The 24574-nt window shown below is 42.6% G+C and overlaps 1 protein-coding gene and 1 pseudogene across 2 annotated transcripts; both read right to left on the bottom strand.

Annotated features, from left to right (window-relative positions):
• Positions 1-1271: 1271 nt before the first annotated feature.
• Positions 1272-11792, bottom strand: LOC106825182 (glycine receptor subunit beta pseudogene; annotated as a pseudogene).
• On the bottom strand, positions 11455-21162 carry SFRP4 (secreted frizzled related protein 4). 2 transcript variants are annotated; one of them, XM_014831934.3, is made up of 6 exons: positions 20315-21162; positions 18960-19040; positions 18798-18863; positions 16456-16654; positions 13757-13820; positions 11455-11995 (listed from the first exon to the last, which is right to left on the bottom strand). In XM_014831934.3, the coding sequence occupies exons 1-6, from the start codon at positions 20757-20759 to the stop codon at positions 11810-11812; spliced, it is 1041 nt and encodes a 346-aa protein (XP_014687420.1). In that variant the 5' UTR covers positions 20760-21162; the 3' UTR covers positions 11455-11809. The 2 variants fall into 2 exon arrangements, with proteins under 2 accessions (XP_014687420.1, XP_070360702.1); XM_070504601.1 differs by lacking the exons at positions 11455-11995; positions 13757-13820 and adding an exon at positions 15445-15744 and having other exon boundaries at positions 20315-21040.
• Positions 21163-24574: the final 3412 nt, after the last annotated feature.

Raw genomic sequence — 24574 nt, 5'->3', positions numbered from 1 at the left:
AAGGAGGGAACACTTTTTTTTTCCTGAGGAAGATTCACCCTGAGCTAACATCTGTTGCCACTCTACCTCTTTTTTTTGCTTGAGGATGATAGCCCTGAGCTAACATCTGTGACAGTCTTCCTCCATTTTATATGTGGGTCACCACCACAGTATGGCTGACAAGTGGTGTAGGTCTGCACCTGGGATCCAAACCCCCAAACCCAGGCCACCAAAACGGAGCATGCTGAACTTAATCACTACACCATGGGGCTTGGCCCCAAAAAAGGAGAGAACACTTTTTAACTCTTTCTATAAGGCCAGCATTCCCCTGATACAAGAGCCAGACAAAGGGGCTACAGGAAAAAGAAAACTCAGAACAATATGCCTTCTGAGTATCAGTGCCAAAATCCTCAGCAAAATATTAGCAAACTGAATTCAACAGCATATTAAAAGGATTATACACTGAGATCAAGTGAGATTTATCACAGGAACACAAGGGTAGTTAGACATATGAAATCAATGAATCTAACACACCATATTAATGGAATGAAGGAAGAAACAAATATCACCTGAATTGATAGAGAAAAAACATTAACAAAATCCAACGCCCTTTCATGATAAATACACTCAGTAAACTAGGAAGAAAAGAACTTCCTCAACATGATAAAGACCATATATGAAAAATCCACAGCTAACATTGTGCTCAGTAGTGAAAGACTGAAAGCTTTTCTTCTAAGATCAAGAACAAGACAAGGATCTCTGCTTTTGCCACTACTATTTAACATAGTTTTGGAAGATCTAACAAGAGTAATTCGGCAAGAAAAAGAAAGAAAAGCACCCAAATAGGAAAGGAAAAAGTACATCTAAAGTTATGCAAGAATAAAATGGCTTCCTCTGAAAGTTACGAGGAAGGAAATTTGAACACTACATACACGAGAATGGTGACCATAGCAATATTCAGTGTGCATATCATCTTATGAGAATTATCCACTGTTTGCAATTTACAGTAAATGAAGAGAATTGTTTGGATTTATACTATGTAGTGTGATTATCCTTCATTTATTCCTAAACCAATATGTTTACTATACATATATACATCATTATTAGAGGGCAGACATTACAAGATCACGCTGCCATTCAAAATTAAGGTGCCACATTTTTATTACGAACAAATGGCATACAAAATGCAATATATACCTATGAAAATGAAAAAAATGTCATAGAGTGGTATTTATGAATGAGATTGGTCACAATGAAATGGGATTTTATTTTATACAAGTGGGAAAGATTTATCATAAATATGCAGACCCACCTATAACATTGAAAAAGAAGCAGCAGAAGGGAAACAACGCTCTTGCCTAAAGATCAATTTGCTTTGCAAATTGGAATAACGTTGGAATAATGGGTTTGGTAGGAGGTGGTTTTTTGTTCTTTGTGTGAGATTTCCCAAATCCATTGTTGATTTCATTGTTAATAACAGTCATAATTGGGTAATTCAGTATCTCTTGGTAAGCTTCCAACAACGCTGAAGTCATGAGATCTCGGATCAGACTTAGAAGTACAAACCTTTTTGCATCTGAGCTCTCCAACCAGCAAAGTGCTAATGTACACAGGAGTCCCTGGACCATTCACAGTATTCTTTTGAGCCGCATTTCCACCTTTCCCAGATGCATGCTCAGCCTTAGCAATTCTGGCTTTTTCTGCTTCAACTTGTTTGGGGTTATTCAACAGCACCCACTAGTGAGGCAAACCCAAAGAGAAGACAAGCAACGAGTCATTCATCAAGAGCCTTAGTGTACGATACTTTGGGGAGTTCAGCAGCAAGGTTTGTGCACTCAGAGGCCAAGCTGAGTACTGAGAAGATACCCAGGGGCATTCCGGCAGCACTGGTATCTGGATTGATCCAGAAGGAAAGCCAAGAGAGAACCACAATCAGCAGGGTTGGGGCATAGACACCCATCGTGGAAAACCCTATCTGTCTCCTTAGGGTGAAGATGACTTCTACATGTGTGTAGTAGCCAGTACCTTCATAGTATTTTGTACAGTTACACCATATTCAATATCCTCCTTTTTAATATCAAATTGAGGCAGCACAATTTTTTCTAACTGAGAGGATCCCCTGACTGCCAGACAAATCGTAAATCATCAGTTGTGTAAACAAAGCTCTTAAATTGTGTCTTACAATGTTGTGTGTGCACGGGAAAAAAAGTCAAGTTCAAAGGGCGTGAAAGACAATAGATAACCTCACGCTGACGAGGACATCTCCATCCCCCAAAATAAAGAGGATGTTTTCCTGTGTTACATCATAAAAATTGGCACTTTTTTCATTTGGAAAAAACTAATTAAGTTTCCACGGACACTTGTATGTTGTGGGATCCACTGTCAGTGCATCTAAGCCCCGAAAATCTCCAGGGAGCTTCAGCCTGGGATTGTTCCATTTTTGTCTCAGGAAGATGTTAACTCTACAGTCCATTGTTGTCTCTTGAATGGATCCAAAACTGTTAATAAAAAGGTTGACTATCAACAGGGATGCTTTTGAAATTCGGTCCTATCCTGGGATCATATCTGACCAATAGCTTGTGCAGGATGCTGCTAGTGGCATTGGCAGGTACTCAGGCAAGGTTCTGTACTGGACTGCTGGCTTTAAATCAAAGATTACAGTGAGGTGATTGCTAAGATCCCTTCAACTGAGAATCTGGTTCTGCCTGTAGTGGATGCTGAGGTGCTGCGTCCCCCAGATTGCCCCTTCAGAACTGAGGCTGCTGCCAGGAACGTTCACAAATTAATATTTTTCACCCTGTCACAAGAGTTTGTTCATTAACTTGTTGGTTTGTTCCTCCTTGTTGATTCCTTACTTGCTGAATCGGACAGTATGCAGGTAAAGAAAAGCTCTGTGATTAAACCATGTTAGGAATTTGTGTACAAGATGGCAACTAATAACTGCTTTAAAATTAGCATATAGCCATGTCTGTACCTTACCAAGTATTGTCTTTCTTTTCCTAGAACTTTGAGAAGATAATGCGTAGAAGATCGCATCATCACATAACTATGTGGCACTGCTCCCTGGGAGGAATAATACGAACGATATTCTATGGAGGAAAACTCAATGTTACCTCAAGTTAAAAATTCACCTCAACCACGTGAAAAACACGTGGCTATGCATAATAATAGTAATAGAAAAATGTAACCCCGCCATAATCTTTATATTTAGTTTTACCCTGTCTTTCAGAGGATTTAAGGTGGCTTATTTAAATGCACACAAGATTCAACAAAATAATTGGGGAGGAATGTGGAATATGGGAAAGAAGAGAGTAGAATAAATTTAATGAAGCCAGAAGTGAAGTTATAGGCAAAATGCATGCTTCAAGGCCCTAATGTATGTTTACAGGTTGGCCAAAATTTTGACTCTAAGCATTCCAGCAGGAAAGGCCTGAATGCTGATTGTTGCACAGCACATGTCTGTGCAGCTTGCTCCCCTGTACCTGATCTCAGGCGTCCATGCCCTCTAGGTCTGTGTGGCCATGGCCCACCCCTGCCCACCTGACCATCTGCCTGGGACAAGTGGGTGCCCCTGATGTGGAGGCTGGAAAGGTTGTTAGAGCCAGATCCTATATGGCCCTACTGCCCTTATGAGATGTGAGGCTTCTCTCCAGATCTCTGCTTTTTCATCTGCTCTCTCTGCACTGGGCAAGGGGGGTAGCTATGGTCTCTGCCAACCCAAACTGCCATCTCTGCTCTCCTCCAGGCTGCTACGCTGTGGTGGAGCCATCCAAGCTCCAAGACTGAAAAGACAGAGGTTAATTCTCTGGGACCCCTTTCAGGGGAGGTGGGGCACTGGACACGCACAGCAGCTGCTTCCCTCCCCTAGGAGAAGCCAAGAGGTAAGGGATCTCTTTCTGACTGTACAGTGCTATGCTGGAGGCAGGGACTCCAGGCAGAGGATGTCCTGAATCTCTCTACCAGCTTTGGTGCGTCTGGTTTCATAGTCATCTAGAGTACAGGAGCCTTTCACTTAGTTTCTGCATTTCTCACAAAGGGAATTTGTCCATGAATTCTTGCTGAGTTGGTGAGTTTGCAGGAGGAAAGATGGTCCAAGGCGTCCTACTCTGCCATCTTGCTGACGTCACTTCTTGATCGTTTGGTAACACATTACTCACCTCAAAACTCAGATGTTCTAACATTCTGTTTGAGAAACACACCTGTGGATATTCATCTGAATTGTTACACTATACAAAATCTAGTTACATGTGAATGATCAGTAAGGATATTTCTCAATTTTTCTTCAGAATGCATTTCTTTAAAAAAATTAGTGTAAATCAATTATTGGCTTTCTTTGAACCGTGTAGAGAAATAAGTATAGTAAAAATATTCACTTCCTCCCTTCCTTCACACTCCACACTCTCTCAAATTCCATTATCTGCTGCTTTACATGCCTGATAGCATGGGTATTCCTTACATGATTGTGTTAAGTGGCTCACTGTTATGAACTCAGAAATGGTCCAGAACTTCAAAAACGTTAAAACAACACTCTCTTAAAGTTAGTAATGCATTTTACCAGTAGATGGCATGCTTCACTCAGTTGTCTATAGATGTGTACATCTGAACAAAGATTTTATAAGCAAGACATAGAGAAAGGCTTTTTCTTTTGGATCATAGAGTTAGCTGGAGGTAAGTAGTCAGAAATCTAATAATCAACGTCCAAAGAAATCCATTCAATTAAACCTTAGTTTGCATTGGTCTTGAGGGGACTGACTTCAGTGGGGAGGACACAGCAGCACAGGCAGGCATAAAGGGGCTAGGGTTGGCAGTCCTTGGAAATATCTTCTTGCCCCTGGGGAGAAAGGTTAGAAAAGTCTAGAGCATTGTCAAGGCTCCAGCTAAGTGGGCTGATTTTGAATCTCGGCTGGACTCTAGGCAGAAAATGCATGTCCTGGGCCATTGTGAATGAGGCAATTGAGGACTGCCAAATCGGTGGGCACAGCGTGGAGCTCTGGGCTGAGATTTGTAGGCATGATGAGGAGCACAAGATGGGGGGTATGAGTCTGAATACAGAGAGTGGCTCGGAAGGGAGGCAATGGTAAGCCTGTGAGGGACGCGTCTCTATCCCAACAGCCAAAGAGAGCTGGGGCTGAGGTCTGTGTCTTCATGAATTCCACTACACGGAACAGCCACTACCGTGTAGGACTGCCTCAGTCATGCACCTTGGTCCTGAAGCCAGAGTTTCTTTGATTGCCCTACTTAACCCCTCTAGCCCCCTTCCAAAATGAGACCCGAAGCATTCCTGGTTGGCTTCTAATACTTTCCAGCATCCCCTCCCTTAGTCCTGTTCCTTGTAAGCAGCTGCCCTGCAGAAAATGGACAGATTTCCCAAAATATGCTATACTCTATTTTATGGCCCCTTTCCTGGACCCTTTGGTGCCCTTTCCTTCCACTGAAGTGGGTCCGCTGGTCCTGATGCTTGCCTGGTCCGTCTGCACGCGCTCATCCCTTGGAGCTACTCTGGATGACCTCCAGAGCCACATTTTTATGCCTTCAATAAAGGGAGAAAGTTGACTAAGCAACTGTCCATGTGATTTTCGGCTGCCGAAACATTTCAGCGACATAATGAAAATTTGAAATTATTACAGGACTAAAAATGTTAATGAATTTTAAAAACCCATGTCCTTGATTTAACAACAGCATTTTAGATAGACCTCAATACCATGATGGAATTTTATTCATAAAACCATTTTTTGCTTAACCTCAGTTTTCTACGCCTCATTTTATTATTTGTATGATTATAATTTGTGAGATTTGGGATCAGCCCTCTTGGTAGGAGTCTTCTCTGTTAGCTAAGTTTAATTGCTAATATAGCATGCTCTTTTCAAAGTGTATCACTAATGGGATGCAAACTTGCCAGTATAAAGTGGTTCTCATCTAGATTTTATAGCTACATATTAGGATTATCTAATTATAAAACTAATCTCATGCAAATATCGCAGCTAAATATATTAGACTTATGCTGTCTGATCCTGTAAAGGCAAAATTACACATCATGGACTTTATTGCTGCCATTAATTACCTCTTAAAAACGTTTCCTTACATTCTAGTAGAAAGAGACCTCTCTTAGGTAGACAAGTAAATACCGTAAGATCTATAGTTGTAGTCAGCACATTTTGTCGCTTGACACCACCACTTTATAGATTGTGCTGAAAACGTCATGGTAAAATGTCAATATTCTTATAACTGTCAGACTGTGATGGCCATGAAGGCCATGAGTCACAGCCTAACTACAGACACCATAATTGACCAGGTATCCAGACACGAGGGTGTGAAATTCACTGCTACCTTTGCACCATGACAGGGCTGCCCATGGGCTGCTCCCAGCTGATGGTTGAGTGTGCCCAGATACTAAGGCAGAGCTGTCCCTGGGAGACGAAGGTAGGCTGGCGTGGCTGAGGTGTCCCCATAGCCTTGTCAAACTTTCCTTAGACATTGAAGCAGTCTGAAATGCGTCCACCCATCCCTCCTTGCCTCTTCCCTCTTTCTGAAAGCTCTCCCAGCCCTGTTCAGCCCCTGCCCGTTCTCTCTCACAGGTGAAAATCCTTCCACATTGAATTTAATCCCATTTGGCACCTGCTTCTCTGAGGACCCAGACTAACACAGACATAATCAATGAAGTAGTTTTCATGTTTGCACATCTGCATGGCTTAAAACCATGCTATGTTCCATCTCTCTCTCTGATAATAGTAGTATTTTCTAATTATAAAAGTAACACATGTCCATTAGACAGAATACAGAAGAGCATTTATGCCTTGCACTCTGCACTCTTTTGTGTTCCTTTTTTTTTTTTTCTGGTCCTGAGAATTCAATAACAGTGGAAAATTATTTGTGTCATAAAAGCCTGCCCTACTCTGGCAGGTGGAACCACATTTAAAACTCATTCTCACAAGTTATGGGCAAAATAAACTCTGATGCATCCATGCTATGCAGCTGTGGAGAATGAAAATGCAGTTGTATTTCTTTACATGGAAAGATGTTTATGCTACGTTATTAAATTCATATGCCCAAACAGAAAGTTTGGAAGAATTCACACCAAAATGCTAATTTTGACATTTTGGGTGCTTTTGTTTTCATTTTTTCTTTTTTGTTTATCTCTGCTGTGTGAATAATAAAAAAGGGGGATATTTCATTGCCATTTTAGGGTGAAGCATCTCCTTTGGGGTACTTACGTTAAGGGAGATACTCTATCCCAGGTGCTCCATTGAGCTGGAGAACCTGACATTGCTTGCTATCAGTTGTCACAAAGCTGACAAGTGACTAAAATTTTTGGTTGGCATGCCAGTCACTAGATGTATCTCTCAGGGTAAGATGCTTCCCAGAAAGTGTTTTCCTGGGCTGGCCTGGTGGTGTATTGGTTAAGTTTGCACGTTCCGCTTCCACGGCCAGGGTTTGCCGGTTCGGATCCTGGGTGCGGATCTACACACTGCTTGTCGAGCCATGCCGTGGCAGGTGTCCCACATAAAAGTAGAGGGAGATGGGCAAGGATGTTAGCTCAGGGCCAGTCTTCCTCAGCAAAAAAGAGGAGGATTGGCAGCAGATGTTAGCTCAAGGCTAATCTTCCTCAAAAAAAAAAAAGTGTTTCCCCACTAGGAAAACACTAGAAAATATGGTCAGTACTAGCTTTATCAGACTACAGTCAGTAGCAGAAATTTGTTCTCCTATTGCTCTTTCTATGGTGATAAATGAGTGTTCTCTCTAATAGAGCAGTTTTATGTTCCTGAACAATCAGTGCACTTTAGCCTGGTATGCTAAAAGTGAGTAGCTCTGGGGGACCTGTTGTTTCTACAACTATATGTGAGACATCAGCCAAGCCTGCATGCAGGCTTTCTCCAGCATGCTAGATTATGACTTCTGAGGTCCTATTCAGGTTTTTCATTCTGTGATTCCAAATAACCATTTCTGCTTTTTGAATTGGTGACAGCAGCAGGTAGAGATTTGTGGTAAAAATGTGCCCTTCTTTTTTCTTTGGGGACTGGTTCTGCCAAACAGAAGGCCCCTCGAGCCAGCTCAAGTAAAGGCGCTTTACTGTAAGTTTGCAATAGACGATGTTATAAGCACCCAAGGCTAGAAACCAAAAGTGTGGTCCAACTGCATTGGTTTCAAACTGGAAAGTAAGAAATTAAGGATATTTATCTAAGTTCTCATGCGTCTTGAAAGAAGCGTGGACAGAGAGAAAATCAATTGGCATTTCTGCTACATCCAAATTCTTTGGTTTCTCTAGCTGATCAGTTATATTATTAAATTTGATTCACCGAAAAAAACTGAGGAGGTTGCATAGGCTTTCCCCAGAAATCAAAAAATCTATCATCTATCTATCTATTATCTGTCTATCTATTAACTGTCTCTCTATCATCTATCTATCATCTAGTATCTATTATCTATCTATCTATCTATCTATCAACCTTATCTATCTATCTATCTATCTATCTATCTATCTATCTATCAACCTTATCCCCGTCGAGATACTCAATCATTCATTCCCCAGGTGCCTGGAATATTGGAGTGTTAAGAAAGTTGTCAGCGATGGCTCACAGATGGAGAGAGGAGCTTCGCCCAAGATGACATCCAGTTCCCAGCTGAAATTTATAAAAACCATGGGAGGGAGGAAACAATCCTAGTGAGGAGTTGGAAAGTCAGCACTTTGATACATCTGTGGTCCAAGCATTCTGGAGGATAACTGACAATATGATCAAGAATTTGCTTTGCTGAGCATACTTGGGCCAGCAATGCTACTTAAATGAACACATCCCAAAGAACTGATTAAGGATGTGCACAGATATTAGCTACCAAGATGTTTATTCAGTTACTCAGTATGTTCAGTTAAGAAACAACCTAATACCTAGTAACATAAGGGTTTGTTGAGTAATGCATATCATGGAGTACAACGCAGCAGTTATAAATGAGGTGGCATCAGCTTTATTGACATGAGAACCAATCCCAGTAAAGGGTCAAGTGAAGAATGCGTGTTATGAAACTATGTATAATGGGTTCCTAGTTCTATTTTTATCAAATCACTATATACATGCATAGGAAATACCTGAAAAATTATCTACCAAAATACTAGCACTGATTGCCTCTGCATTGTGGTGAGTGGGATTAGGTAGGATTTTAATTGTATTTATTTTTATTTTTATTTTTGGTGAGGAAGATTGGCCCTGAGCTAACATCTGTTGCCAATCTCCCTCTTTTTGCTTGAGGAAGATTGTCCCTGAGCTAACATCTGTGCCAATCTTCCTCTATTTTGTATGTGGGACATCGCCACAGTGTGGCTTGAGGGGCAGTGTGTAGGTCTGTGCCCGGGATCTGAACCCGCAAACCCTGGGCCACCAAAGCGGAGCACGTGCACTTGACCACTATGCCACTTGGCTGGCGCCAATTGTATTATTTTTCACTTTATGCGTTTTTGAATGCTTTATAGAAAAGACACATTTACTGTATTATTGAAAGACCAACAAAATTCTTAAAAAAAAATAAATGCCTCCAGTTTTCCTCAATTACAAAATGTGTTGATAAACATATTGCAAAATGTTATTTTTTCTGATTAAAGTAACCCAACTTTCAAATAATTCCCATTTCAGAGATAGAACCTTAGCTTTCCTTTCCATATATTTATGTTTACTTCCTCTCATGTATTCAGATGCAGAAAATATTTAAGTAAGAAAAATAAATTTTTGGCTCTCACACAAAGGCCACTTCCCTACTTGGTATATATAACTCAGTGTGGGCTGACGTTCATTTTCAACTTTTTTGTAATAAATAACAAGGCAGCGGCATAGCTAATCTTTTATCAATCAATCAAACTGATAAATGTGCCTAATTAAGTTTTTGCATAACATTCAGTATATGATTTCAGTTAAATAGTCCAAGTAAACAGTGTTTAAATGTGTAGGCATCTCCAAATTCTTATGGTATTGTGTTGCACTTAAAAAAAAGGTTTTACATAAGTGTTTTTTCTCCTTTTCCACGGAGAGTTCCATTTCTAACTCCCTTCCTGCAGAAAATTCCTACTATGCTGAGGAGGTAAGCTAGCCTACCTGGGCCTTTTAATGGCCTTTCCAAAGTTTCTTTAGTTTGGATACTATGCTTAACACCTGTCTGGCTTTCCTTAAGAGCCAAAGAGGTTGGCCGCTGCATAGCAGAAATGCACCCCGCGTGTTTTATTGATATCCCTGTGTGGGTCCATCTATTGGGTTCCTTTAGCTCTACTGCCCTGGGGTAGCAATGCAGACAAAGTTACACTTTCAGAAGGAGATGGGACCCTGTGCCGGCATTCCCATAACCCTCTGTCTCCACTCTCCCCTGACTTACCCACACCCTCACTTCTGTGTCTCAATGGCTGCAGAGATGAAATGAAATTATTTGTTAATTATTTTGTGTGAATGCAATAGGTAACTTACCCTTTCTCCGAGAAGCAGGGACAATGGTAAATTTAGAAGAGAAATTACTCTTAAGCTTTCAGATTGTTCCTCCACATCTTTGAATAGTGGGTGGACCAGTGACCGTAATCACCATTTCCAGGCGCAGACCTGGTGTGTGGCAGTGGTGATTGGATCCTGGCCCTCCGGCCTCAGACCACGGCACCCTTGTAAGCACCAGCAATCAGCAGACAGAAAATTCTCTCAGGTTTGGCATCAAGACACTAGGATGTCCTGGGACGTAAGATGAGTACCGCACCCACAGGTGTAAAAGACTTGGGAGTTGACTAACCGCTACCCAAATCATAAAGGAGAAACAATATCTGTTTCTGGTCCTACTTCAAGGGTACTGATGAGAAGCACGGCGATTGTACAATCAGAGCATCTCCACTAAGCACGGTCACCAGAAAACAAGTGTCCAGGTGCTGCGTGTCTGCCTTTCCCTTTTCTATATTTATCATTGCTCTTGTTTTAGTTTTCTGAGTTTTCTAGCTAAAAACAGAGTAGAAAGTCTTCTTTATAAAAAAAACTCATTACAATTTTCCATATCCTACTTTTCTAGATTGTTCAAAAATGCCCTTTCGTTACAAAAATTCTCCTGTAAACAGTAAACATGCAAAGATCTTTTATTCTTTTTTTTGAGGAAGATTAGCCCTGAGCTAACATCCACCACCAATCCTCCTCTTTTTGCTGAGGAAGACTGGCCCTGAGCTAACACCTGTTCCCATCTTCCTCTACTTTATATGTGGGATGCCTGCCACAGCATGACTTGATAAGTGGTGTAGGTCTGCGCCTGGGATCCGAACCAGTGAACCCCAGGCCGCTGAAGGGGTGCATGTGAACTTAACCACTGCACCACCCAGCCGGCCCCTACACATAAAGATCTTTTAAACATTCATTCTTCTTGCTCTCCTCCTTAGAAGCACTGTATTTTCGATCACATTTTAAAATATCACTAACATTCTAACAACCGAAGTCAAACTGAAGCAAAACATATTGTCCAAAAAAAAGCTAGGTGTTTTGTTTGTAATATGGCATTTATTTTACAATGCACATATTAGGTCAAACGGTACAACAGAAGCACGTTTTCCCCACGTGGAGATCTCGGAGAGGATGCTCACAGGCTACTCTGAATGCGAGAAGCTTCCCCACCAGCTTTCATATACCTTCCCCACCAAAGGACATACTGACCACTATGGCTTGTGGCGGCTTAAAAAGAAAAACTGAAGCATATCATTAAGGAAAGTGCTGCAAGATGTGTCTACGGAGGGTACCGCAGTCGTTAAGGCAGGGGCGTGTGGCCTTCCGCAGGCCGTCTGGGCACTGCCTGGCCTCATCCTGAGAGGAAGTCCCCATTTTGGAAAGCAGTTAGCTCACACTTTTTTCTGGTTGGTTCTCTTTTGGGCACTCCTAGCTTTAATGTTCTTCTTGGCGCTGGCTGGCTTGGGAGCAGGCTGCTTTCCCTTCGGTTTGGGGGGATTACTACGACTGGTGCGCCCGGCTGTTCGCTTCTTGTCCTGGATTGTTCTCTGCTGTTCCTGAAGCCTCTCTTCCCACTGCTGGGAGGCAATTTGTAAACATGTAAACACATCTCACCCCTTTATGCTGTTAAACTAATATCCCAATTAATACCGTTTTTTCACTGTAATATGTCAATCACGACAACAACAATTATAATAGCTACCCTACCTTGTTGAGCACGTATCATGAACCAGATGGTTTGGGAAGTGCTCAATAATATACGATGAAGTCTTGACATGCATTCATTTCATTGAAACTCACAATAGCCCTTCGAGGTGGACACCCTTGTCATGACCAGGAAACAAGCACACCCAGGTTATTTGCAGAAGGTCACACAGCTGGTGACTGTCAGAGTTGGGATTCAAATTCACCAGAGCTGTTGTAGAATCCCAGGCCCTAACTGTGCAAATTTTCCCACAGGCCCTATAATGCAACGTGCCCACACAGTAATGCCTTCTAACAAAGGCTCTGACACGGCGAAAAGCAGAAATTTACCCAGCCTCACTAGGAATCAGGGGTCTCTTACCACACTTATGAGTTCACCTAATTCTCTTACACCCAGAGGAAGACAGAAGCCCCACCCACATGTAGTCATCCTCAATCAAGGGTTAGCTACCCAGAAGTGAGGAGAAATGAGTCATTCTGGATAGTCAACTTCCCTTCATAGAAAAGGAGTTGCTTTCTAAATAGCTGCAGGTAACAGAAAAAGGTAAAAATGAGTCTGCTTGAATAGACAGTGCTTTTTATTATAACACGTGTCCCGACTTGGTTAGAGTATAGTTCAGTCAGCAAAACGTCTGAGCACGACCACAGGCCAGGAGTGGTTCTAGGCAACAGAAATACAGTGAAACGAAAAACACTGTCCCCATCCTCCTAGGGCACCATTTTAGTCTGTTCAATAATCAGCTCATTACTGTATGTTGCTATCACATGGTGATACTTTTGTATTCTTCTATTGGAGCATTTGCTGCCAGAGTGAATGGCCCAAACAGCTGTGACTGTTGAAAGCTTCCTTTCCTCTCCACAGTCTCAGGTCCTCGTGGTGGACTTGCTGTCTACACTGATGCTTCTAATCTACTGCAGTCTTGGGAACCAGATAACCAATCCTGCTAGAATCTCCTGTCCAGCAAGACTAAGCATGCTCCCGAGCAGCTCATGAGTTTCCAGCCCAGATGTAGCAGTAGTGCTTGGTTCTTTTATTCAGAAATGCACTGACGTAGAGAGGCTGTGTTGAAACTACCTTCTCCATAAGTCAGGATTAATACGCCCTCTCCCCTTGCTCGGGAATTCTTACTCATGCAAACTAAGAGGACACAGGCAACAGCAGTGCCTTCTGGAAACCTGAAAACACAAATTCTCCTGAATAATTCTAACCATATTTTCAGGAGAGGGGATGCTTTAAAAATTTCAAACCAATGATCTGATTTATTTAGTTCTGGTATGATTTCACATCTTTGGGCAAAAAATTATTCTAACTCCTTTAATTGAATTACCAATATTTCTATGATGTTACCACTAAAATCGTGGTTTTGGCCACAAAATAATTGCCTTTTGTATATGACTTATTTTGACAAAGGCCTTAAAATTATTTTAAATACAGGGAAAGATTCTTCTTTGTATAGTGATAGGGTGAGTTAGAATAGCTACACTCTTAACTGCCTACTCAAAGACAAATTCTGCTGTCACTGCTGGCACCTATGATAGCTTGGATGTGAAAGAATGTGAAGAATTCCCAAATTATATAAAATTTCTTTACATGTACTTAAGTCCATCTTCATAGTATTGCTAATTATACTTACTATGGATCTTTTACTAAGTTGATCTCTCCATTTTTCAACTAAACAATTTTCAAGAAGCATCATCCTGAAAAAAAGGAATTTATCTTAATAAGCAACTTCTGATTATGAAAGCCAAAAGTTGAAAAATACAAAGAATTGTAGAAAACAAAATTCTTCAATAACCCTTAACCCCACAAGCAACCATTTCTATTTTATTGGCATTTCCTTTCATTCTTCCTTGTACTTATATACACATATTTAGATCACATTGTATATTCAGGTCATACTACACATTTCCTTTTATCATTGTATTATATGCATTTTCTTATATAATTAGAATAACTTAAAAACATAACTTTAATATCACATAATATTACAACTATGGATATCCGTAATATATTTAACAATTTCTCTACCGTTGAACTTCCCTCTTTTGCTTAGCTATCATCACCTGTGTTGCACTGAATAGCCTTGTGTATATACTGGTGTGCACTGGCTTATTATTTCCTTAAGACAGAGTTCTGAAAGTAGACTTACTGAGTCAAAGAGTATACTTTTTTTATGGTTTTCAATGCACAGTGCCAAATTGTTTTCAAAATAGTTGAACTTTCATTCAATTCACTAACATTAAGAGGAGGAAAAAATGGAGGTTAAAGTTTGGCACGCTCTGCTTTGGCAGCCCGGGTTCACTTCCCAGGTGCAGAACCACACCACTCGTCTGTCAGTAGCCATGCTGTGGTGGTGGCTCACGTAGAAGAACTAGAAGGACCTACAACTAGAATATACAACTATGTGCTCTGCCAAAAAAAAAGAGGTAAAAGTGGGATCTTCTTTTTATTTGGATAGGAGAATTAAGGAAGTGAATATTTTAATGTTTAATTACTGTCTGTATCTCTTCTCCTGGAACTTGTCTGTATGGATTTATTTACACACATTTCTATAGTGTAGTCTTGATGTTTAAAATATTAATTTATATGAACTCTTCATAGAGTAAGATTACTATTGTTTTGTCATACCCGTTGCAAGTTTTCTGTTTCTCTCTTTTTATATGTGATTTTTATGTACGTGATATTATGTCAACAAATACGTGTACTGACATTTTCCTTTGTGATTTCTGACATTATTTTTATGTTTACAAAGTGTTTTGCCATTCAGATATCACATGTTTATTTACCTAAGTTTATCCTCTTTGATTAGGTTTTAAAAATATTTCTCTCTTTAATTCATTTGAAATTTATTTTACGGTACAGTATAAAGTGCAAACGTGTTCTATTTTCCCAAATAAAGTATTTGCAACACTTACTAAATAATAATTTAATTTCCTACTGATTTGCCATATTTCCTTCATAATATAAGCTCTTTTATGCGTTAGAATCTGTTTTGAGACTTTTCCTCTGGTTTAGTTTAGCTACCTGTCGACTCTTGCACCACATGGTTTGAACGAGTGTAGCATGACACCAGTTTTGCATGTTTCATTAGGCAAATTTACTCTCATCCTGCTTATTTTCACAATCTCCTTTTCACGCCCTTACCAGTTTATTCTTCCAAATGATCATTAGCATCATTTGTGAAGACAGGAATCCTAATCATCCAAAAAATTTTTCCTGGATTTTGATGAGAATTACATTAAATCCATAAAGTAACTTGGGAAATATGACAGGAAAGCTGTTATTTAATTCACTTATAATCCATTTATCTGTCCAAGTAGAATTTAATGACTAGCCACCTGGTACCTCCCCAGAACTGCATCTTCTACTGTAGTGGATACAAGTGCCATGCAAGAGACGAGCCCAGAAATATCCATTCAACATCCATTCATGCGGCTGCTCTAGAGACACGAGTGGAAGAACAGCTGTAAAGCCAAGACCACAGGCGGTCGACACGGTATGTGGAGGGTATCAAGGACCGAGTGAGCACAGAATAAGAAAGAATTCAAGAGACGGCAGTTCCAAAGGTGGGTTTTTGTTTTCTGTTTTTGTGTTTTGGAGAAATAGAGTCTTGAGCTGTATCTAGAAGAAACAGATGAGCATTAATGGCAGAGAATCAAAGGGAAGAACTGTTATATAAAAATGAGTTATTTTGCTGGAGAAGAGTATTACAGCAAGTTAGGAGGCTCATCCTGGAACCTATGCTGAAGTGTTTGATTTTTATATTATAAGGAATGTACTGATATATAAAAAGATGCCAAGGAAAGAGATGTGGGGAGACACCCACTCCTAGCTAGTGATCTGAGTATGTACGTGTGTGAGTGTGCGTGTGCCTACGTGTGTGCGTAATACTCTAGCAAACAAATATTGCAAACTAAGAGTATATAAGGAAACTCTGTGGAACTGTAGGTCCACACTCAAATGGCTGTCTTTACTTGATCTCTAAGTTATTAAAGAGACCTTAAAAAAAATTCAGTATTTGCCACACTAAGATTGATTTGAATGATTTGAAAAGAACTGGTTTCACTCAAAGTAATTTATCTGCCTATAAGCTTTTGAAATCATTTAATGAATTCTGAAATTGACTTTTAAAGATTCCATCCAAATGCTCATACTTCTACTTTTCCCTAATTCTGTGAAGTATTGATATTTAGGATACATGATACTCCAACGGAGGCATCTATTAAAACTGCTTTTTAAAAAGCTAGTGCTGTCTTTTTTTAACCATGACTGCTGAATGGGATTCACGTTTTCGTAAGCTGTAGGCAGTTTCCTCTGCCCCTCCGTGCCTACCGTGAGCGCCACTCGTAACACATGATGAGAACATCTTGATGGGGCAGGATGTGAGGACACTGGCAGGAAGAATTCGTAATGAGCGGGACTTGAGTACGAGGGATCGGGGAAGAAGACTTGAAGATCTCTTTCACATCCACCACTGTTGTTACTTCATTGCAGCCACTCCTCTGCACGGCTTTTATTTTGGCATGAATGACTGCAATTTAAAAATCGATACAAGTGTTGTTGAAGCCTTTGGAGAAAAATAAGGATGGTGTATTCGTGCCAACTCCTGAGCCTCTCTTAAAGAATCACTCCTGTAATTATGGTCATGTCCAAGCTGCCCAAAGGCAGAAAAAAGCCCACACAATCATACGCTAAATGTAAGGCCTCCCATATTGTCAACATTGTCTTGAAAGTTCTGAATCGGGCTGCAAGATGTAAAAGCGAATTGACAAGCGGGCTTAGTCTGGGTTCTGCCTTGGGGTGGGTGACTGCTCCTCATTAGGCCATAAATAGGGTTTGAACAGAGGAACCTTCTCAGCCTTTGATGTTGTTAGTGCCTACGGGCCGATTCTGACTCCTAGGGACCCTGTGTACAGCAGAGCGGAACCCTGCCTGGCCATTTGCACCATCCTCTTATCTTCCAGCCCTGTATCAGACAGTGTTCTGCTGCTATTCATAGGGTTTTCCTGGCCATAGGGTTCTCAGCCTTAAAATTCTATAATTCTAAAATTAGCTTTTTGTTGTCATTGCCAAAAACATATTAGGAAATTTAGTTACATAGAATGTCAATAAAAATTTCATAGAAACAAATATTTGTTTAGATTCTGCTTTGTGAGGATCTGAAGTGAGAATCATATATTCTCAGATTCAGAAGCCACCCTAAAGTCTGTATGGTTCAAGCACCCATCTGATGTTTGAACTTCCGCTGTGCTGTTCCAGAGGAAGTTAATAGAGTTGTAACATTTTCGAACTGGAAGGAGTCTGTGAAGATCACTGTTCTCAAACTTTTAATTTCCCAGACTGTCACAGTGAGGTCTGTGGCGAGGAGAGGTAGAACGGTTATTACAGATGCCTGCTAATGTCAGTGTGTCTGGTCACGTTTTAAATTCTGGCTTTTTTGGTCCCTTGCTATTACTGCCTGCTGTGGAGTTGTAATCAGCCTAGTATGGACCTGCTTGGATTCCATCCTAGGAAGCCGGTTACAAAGGAGCCAAAGGATTTAAATAGAAAATGTTTTCATCATCAAAGTCAGTACGAGGCAATGATGCCCCAGGGGACAGCATGACAGTGAAGCTCAGATTAGTAACTAAGACTGGATAATGTCAGATGAGGGACAGAGTAGATCAGATTACGACAATATCCACATAGAACAGGCTTTCAAAAAACAACCACCAAAAGCTAGTAGAAAAGATAGTGTATTTGTTTTTTTTGGTTGAATTACCCACATTGGCTATGTACAATTCGCAAATCTGAAAACCTAAATTAGAGGCTATTTTTTCAGACTTTTATATTGCCATGATCTTCCTCCTTTCATGATCTTTCCATCCTTCCTCCTTTTATATATTGTGGAATATATAATATAAATGTTCTTAAGATATAAAATTTCAGTTTGAAATATGGAAAACTAAGTCAGCCAATAAAACGAACATTTTTCCCCAAAGAGTTTCTATTTCAGCAGAAATAATTTAAGAAATGCAAAGAAACATAAAATAGCCCAAATAGACAATTTAAAAGATGGTGTTTTTAATTAAATTTACTTCCAAAGGATGACAGTACAATCCAGTTTATTTAAAATACTCAAAATAGCCTGATTGACTCGTTCTTTGAAAGAAGTGCTGACTTGTTCTTTCAAATAAGAAAGAAGAGGGCATTTACGCTATGACAATCCTTGCAGCAAGAGGTTCTTGTGAGTAACATATTCCCACAATTTCTTTAATATGTTAAATATCTGTAGTTAGTTATAAGTAAAAAGATACACTGCAGTTCTTAATTCCTGGGCCTCTGGGCCTCAGATAATCCACTTCCTGGATCACTCGCCCATCCTTCCCACAGCAATGAAATCTTAGGAAGAGAACAAGTGAGGTGTGCTGTCCTGGCTGAGCCGCACCTCTCACCAAGACAAGGAAATGATGTTAACCTTATAATCTCATCCACATCACTGTTGTCCCTTGGGTAATTTACTTTGTTTTCACTTGATTTACCCAGAAGAGCAAGAAGTTTTACAGTTGTTATTGTGCCATCGAGAACCCACTAATTAACTAGAAAAATCACCAGCCCTCTTTACTTTGTGACTAGCAGACCTGGCTTTGTAAGGTGCCAAGTCCCCAAGTGAATCATGTCATCAGATAACTTACCATAACTGTAGTTTTTGCTCAGATAATTAGCCAGAGTTGGCTTCACCTTTTTGCACTTGCACCGGTCTAAAGAAGATAAAAGAGCGACAAAAAGTTGGAAAAGGGTTCAGAAATCACTCCAGGGAGAAGAAAGAGAGAGAAACTTGAGGATAAAGAACTCACCTGGGCTTAGGCGTTTACAGTCAACGTCAAGAGGCCTCTCCTGTACCATCATGTCTGGCGTGATGTCTATCCACTTAACGTCTGAAACACACATAGGGCCACATGGATGGGGTCAGTCATTTGGTCTGTTCACCTAGCTGGAATAAGGAACCACCTGGAGACATAAACTAACACAGCATCACAGAAAATAATACTCAAGAGTAGAAATGGTGTGTGATCGCCGACTGCTCCTTTTGTATAGACATCCTGGGCTTAGGAAAGAAGACTTGGGGCGAGCCTGCCTATCCAGCAGGAACGGATGTGAACGCACGTCCATTTCACCTGGCTGATACGCACAGCCAACCTGGAGAGAGTACCTCACTCCCTCCCAAATCCATTTTAAAACGTTGATTTTCCAAGTTAGTTTACACTAATCAAAACAACCAGAACATTTCGGAATCCCCACCTCACATTTTGCAGTGCAGAAACACAGCTCCATAACCCCAAACCAGCATAACCCTCTATCATTCACATAATTTAAGCAATAAATATATTTTTTTCTCAAACTCCGAATTAGAGAGGAGTTTCTATTTCTCCCTTCACTTTAGCTCTCTTACTTCACGTTTTGGGCATTGGTCTGAGGTATAGCTTCATAAACTAGACTAAAGCAACACCATAATCTCTTAAATGTGCAGCAACTTGAGTCAAGGATAAAAGAATGCAAAAACATTCTTAGGCTTCATTTCAAGCAGTGGAGTTAAACCTGCTCCTTCTTCCCAGAAAAGCAGCAAAATGACCAAAGAGAAAAAAAGGAATCGGAAGCGGAGATCCAGTTAACTACGATGCCACGGATGGTGGCTCCTGGTCAAAGACAGTGAAACAGACATCACAGTTTTCCAGGGTGACTCGATTTACAAACTGCACTCCTGGTGGGGAGTCATGACTCCTACTGCTGTTTCAAAAAGAGCTTTCAAGAGCTAACACTAAATGGAGACTTCCTGTGGGATTGTTTTAAGGATTAAATGATGCATGTAAAGGGTTTAATGCTGGCTCAGGCCCTGGAAAACCCTATATACTTGTTTACTGCTAATGCTGCTATCATTATTATTACTGTAAAGGAAGATGTCCCCAATGGCTCCTTTTATAAGCACCCCCCACCCCCACCCCTTTATGGGACACTTTTCTTCAGCTCCCTATACAGAAGCCAGACTTTTCCAGAAGTCACCAGCCCCTCCCACCTCCTCCAACCCTTAGAAGTGGGATAGGAGGCTGACCGACCACCCGCTGGCTGCTGTAGGTGTGGCCGCCGGGTTCTCACATGGGAGCGACAGCCAAGGGTGCCTCCTCAGCCCCCTCGGTCCTTCCTTGGGCCTTACCCTCCGGAAGGTCAGTGACTATGGCCTCGGGCGAGATGCACACGCCTCGGTCATAGACAGGCAGCTCCTCGCAGGCCAGGCTCTCGGGCCAGCTGTGGTTGTACATCTTCATGAGCGGCTCGCAGTCGTCGCGCGCGCGCTGGCACACCGACTTGCACGGCTTGATGGGGTCGTGCAGGAACTCCAGGGTGCAGATGGGCGCGTACATGGCGCAGAGGAAGAAGCGCAGCACCGCGCTGCAGTTCACGTCCACCAGCTCCTCGTACTGCTCGATGGCCAGGATGGCGTTCTCCTGCGTGCTGTGGTGCAGGTGGTTGGGCATCCGCGTGATGTTCCAGGGCATGTGCCGGCACATGGGGATGCGCACCGCCTCGCAGGGCGCGCCGCGCACGCCCAGCGCCAGGCGCAGCCACAGGCACAGCGCGGTCAGGATGGAGAGGAGCATGGCCCTGCTGTCCCGCGCCGCGACCCCGACAGGCAGAATGGGCCCTTCTCTTGCCGCCCCCCCTAGTCTGTCGCTCTCTCCTCTCCGAGCAGGCAGTCCTTCAGGGCACAGGAGAGGCTGTCTCCCCAAACTCCCGTCGGCAGCGATGTGGGGCCGCGGGGGCCGGCCGGGGATATCCGCCGTCCGGCGTACAGAGCTCGAGCAGCGCCAGCCCTCGGTCTCCCGGGCGCAAAGCCGCCCTGGCAGTTCCAGTCCTGGACCCGGCAGCTCCGAGCGCAGCCAGCCACGGCCATTGCACGACCCTATTTATCCCGACACCTCCCCTGACGTGGGCTCCAAACGCTCCCTTGCCAACTGCAGGCGCGGCGCAGGCTCCCCCTCGGCCGCCCCACCCCCAGCCCTCACTTTGCAGAAGCGGTGACATCATCTCCTCCGGGCCACAGCCCAGGGCTGGGATCCTGCATTCCACCAAAGTCCCTCCTTTTTAGTCTGGCCAGTCCTTTTTCTTCGGATCAAGAAAAAGAGCCTCTGGCAGTCGTTTTGGACACCGGATCCAAGGGAGACTTTCAAGAGAGAGCAAGATGCTCTTTTGACGCTGAACTTTGCACCTTCTGCCTTATAGGTTCCCCCAGTAGAGAGATGGAGGGGAGCGGGAACTTCTGCTGCCCTTTAATTCTGAAACACACTTGCTTTCCCCAGTAGGGGGCATGAGAAGGGGGTGAGTGGTGAGACTATTGGGTGAGGCGGAGGGGAGGCGGGATGGGCGAGGGGTGGTGGTGGTTCGGTAACTGTTGAAAATGTATGGACACGTTACGTAAACAAACACCCCCCCCCCCCCCCGCCCCCGCCCTGCACTTAGTTGTAGGGAGTTTGTTACTGTTGTGGCTAGTAGACATTAGTTTGGGCTCAGGTTTTTCCAAAATGGCATTTGGTCTGTACCTGCTCCAGAAAGAGAACTGCAATAGCATCTTCTAGTTTGGGAAATGTCTTCCATCAACCGACATTCCCCCTTCCTTCAACTCCCTATTCCTCTCTCCAATATGAATGAAACCAGGAGAAAACAAAGAAAACTTTGGACACCACAGTCTGAAAGATTTTATCCCCTTCATGCCAAGTGATTTCCAACCCAGCAGCCTAAAATCTTAGTTTTTCATGTGTTTGGAAACTTATTTAAATTGAGTAAGAAGCTGTCTACCATGGAAAGCAACTATGTATGTTTTGTTTTTTCTTTTATCTCATTTTTATTAGGAAGAAATAGTAAAACCCACTGCTGGCTCAGCCATCCACAGAAAAGGGAGATTTTATTGTTGCGACTGTACATCAATCTTCAGGCAGTAAGATTTCTGGTATATGATATTTTCTTAGGGCATTAGAATATGAAAACATGTTCTCTGAATGCTAATCTTTAAAAACATAGTTTCTGGAAATCTGAACTTAAGGCAGACAAGTTTTTTTCTCTAAAGCTTAGACCCACAAAGTTAATTTAGTTTTGACTCTGATCAAGACTGAGAATGGAAACAGCCCAAGGAGCAAAAAGCCCAATTGACACTTATGCTGGGCTGGGCATGGTGCTGCGTGCTGTACAGGTATCATCTTATTTTTTTTTTTTTATAATGAATCAAACATGGTAAGTTAAAAGGATAAGTGAGACAAATACATTTCAAGATTTACCTAAGGAGTTCACTTCTATTTAGGGCAAGCCCAGGGCATCCAGATGCAGTCAGGTCAACCTAGAGAGCTATTCCAGTTTTCCACAGGAAAGATCTCAAGTTCCAAAGGTGCCAAGCCAGGCTAATGAAATATCAAGCAAAGAGGATAACCCAGATGACATCTCAAGCCGTTTCCAGCAGTAAAATCCAATGGGTCTAAACCTCTGGCTAAGTGGAAAATATTTTCAGCCTGAATTCCTACAAGGGAAAAAAATACAGTTTTCAGGCACAGCTGAATTCCCTACCCCTCTCCTGAGAGTTGTTTGAAGACAGCCGACGTGGAGAGGGCTCAGACTTCTGCAGCCAGTGGAACCTGCTGCATTTGTTTAACTGGGAAGTATCATGTCACAACATTTCAGGTACTCTGATGTCCTCAGATGGCATGTCCTTTAAGAAAGGGGGAGGAGAAGTTAAGAGTCCTTCTCCGTAAAGCTCTTTACTTACCCGAGTAGGTCCATTGGCTGTCTGTCCCTAACGTTTCTACTGAGGGATTCATCAGGAGATTCTGTCAACCAGCGTCCCTCTTCCTGCTCGGCTTTTGCACTCAATCCATTACCCTGTGCTCAACATTGACTTGCCAAAAGCTCACGTGACTGAAGAAGTTCCCCTGGTCAGTGGCTTCTCTCTGATGGTTCCCTTTCAGTTTCTTCAAGGGCCTGCTTCTCTGCCCATCCTTTAAACTTCTGGAGTTCTCCAGTGCTCCGTCCTCAGTCCTCTTCTCGCTCTCCACACTCCCCACTGCTCCAGGTTTTCTCACCCTCAGCACTATTGACATTGATCATTCTTCATTGGGTGGGGGTGCTGTCCTGTGCATTGTGGGAAGTTTAGTAGCATCCCTGGCCTCCTCCCACTAGATGCCAGTGACAGCTTGCCTTCCACCCCATTGTGATAATCAAAGGTGTCTCCAGATATTGCCAGCTGTCTCCTGGGGGGCAAAATCACCCCACGTGGAGAAGCACTGTTCTACTCTTTGGCTTAAGTTACCACCTAGATGCCAATGGCTTCCAAACCCAGACCCTTAGCCCTGCTGGTTTCTGGAAGGGTTTGTCCAACTGTCCCCTGGGTATTTCCACCTGCATATCCCATGGTCATCTCAAAGTGAACTAATCCTAAACTGATTTATCTTCTTTCCTCACTCAGGACTGACCTCCCAGTGACCCAAACCAGAAACCTTTCCCTCCGAGTCAAAATCCTTCCCAACTCTGTTCCACCCTCTCCACACCTACCACCACCACCTTAGCTCGGATAATCAGTGTCTCTTGTCTGGATTAGCCAAACATCTTCCTCCTCCTTCTCCCTGCCTTCCGCCTTGCCCTACCCATTCTCCACAGTGACACCTGAGAGAGCTTCCTAGGGCATGTACCTGCTGACGCCCCTCCCTAACTTTACATTTATCCATGGCTCCCACCGCCCTTGGTATTAAGAGCAAATCCTTAAAATGGCTTTCAAGGCCCTGAGTGACCTGGCTCCAGATGACCCTTTGCCTCCTACTTGAACTCCACTCTACACTCCTTTCCTCTTGTCCTCGTGTCCTTCACCCGGGAATGTTCTCTCCCGCTTTCCCCTGGCTTGCTCTTCCTCAGCCTTGCAAAGCAGATCAAATGAAAAGAAGCTATAAACTTGGAAAACAAGGGTCTTTTTTTTTTTTTTTTAAAAAAAAAGGCCTTCTTTTTTCTTGATTCCATATTATAGGTCCTAACATTACAAAAACATAAACCCAGTTAACTTCGTCTTTGGAGATACTAAGCTCTGAGACACAACCTCTAGGCTTGCGGTATTGTCAGATGATGGGTGAGAGGAGTACTCTCACTGCCAGTGTGGCCTTGAGGCGATGCCCCTGAGTCCCATACCCAAGGAGAAGGGCCTATCCCCCAGTGCCCTAGGCTCTATGCTGGGAGCAGGGCCTGGGAAATGGCCATGATGAATGACTCGTATCATTTCTTCAGGAAGGCACTGTTCTTTCCATTTTTAATTGGAGGAAGAAGGTGGCATTTTGACATAGGAGCAAGGTCTGTGGGCACAGCAAGGGCAGCGCCACTGCTTTCCCACTCTCGACCTTGAATTTGTCCCCGAGTGTGTGGTTACCTGCTGAACACTCCGGTTGAT

The sequence above is a fragment of the Equus asinus genome, chromosome 1 (assembly GCF_041296235.1).
Source record: "Equus asinus isolate D_3611 breed Donkey chromosome 1, EquAss-T2T_v2, whole genome shotgun sequence".
In the NCBI taxonomy this organism is placed as follows: domain Eukaryota; kingdom Metazoa; phylum Chordata; class Mammalia; order Perissodactyla; family Equidae; genus Equus; species Equus asinus.
This window is presented reverse-complemented; position numbering and strand designations above follow the sequence as displayed.

Coding starts and splice junctions, on each gene's coding strand:
- SFRP4 (XM_014831934.3), bottom strand. CDS start 20,759: ATGCTCCTCTCCATCCTGACCGCGCTGTGCCTGTGGCTGCGCCTGGCG. Junction 18,864..18,959: donor CTGTAAACGCCTAAGCCCAG/GTGAGTTCTTTA, acceptor TATCTTCTTTAG/ACCGGTGCAAGTGCAAAAAG. Junction 16,655..18,797: donor GAGCAAAAACTACAGTTATG/GTAAGTTATCTG, acceptor TTTAAATTGCAG/TCATTCATGCCAAAATAAAA.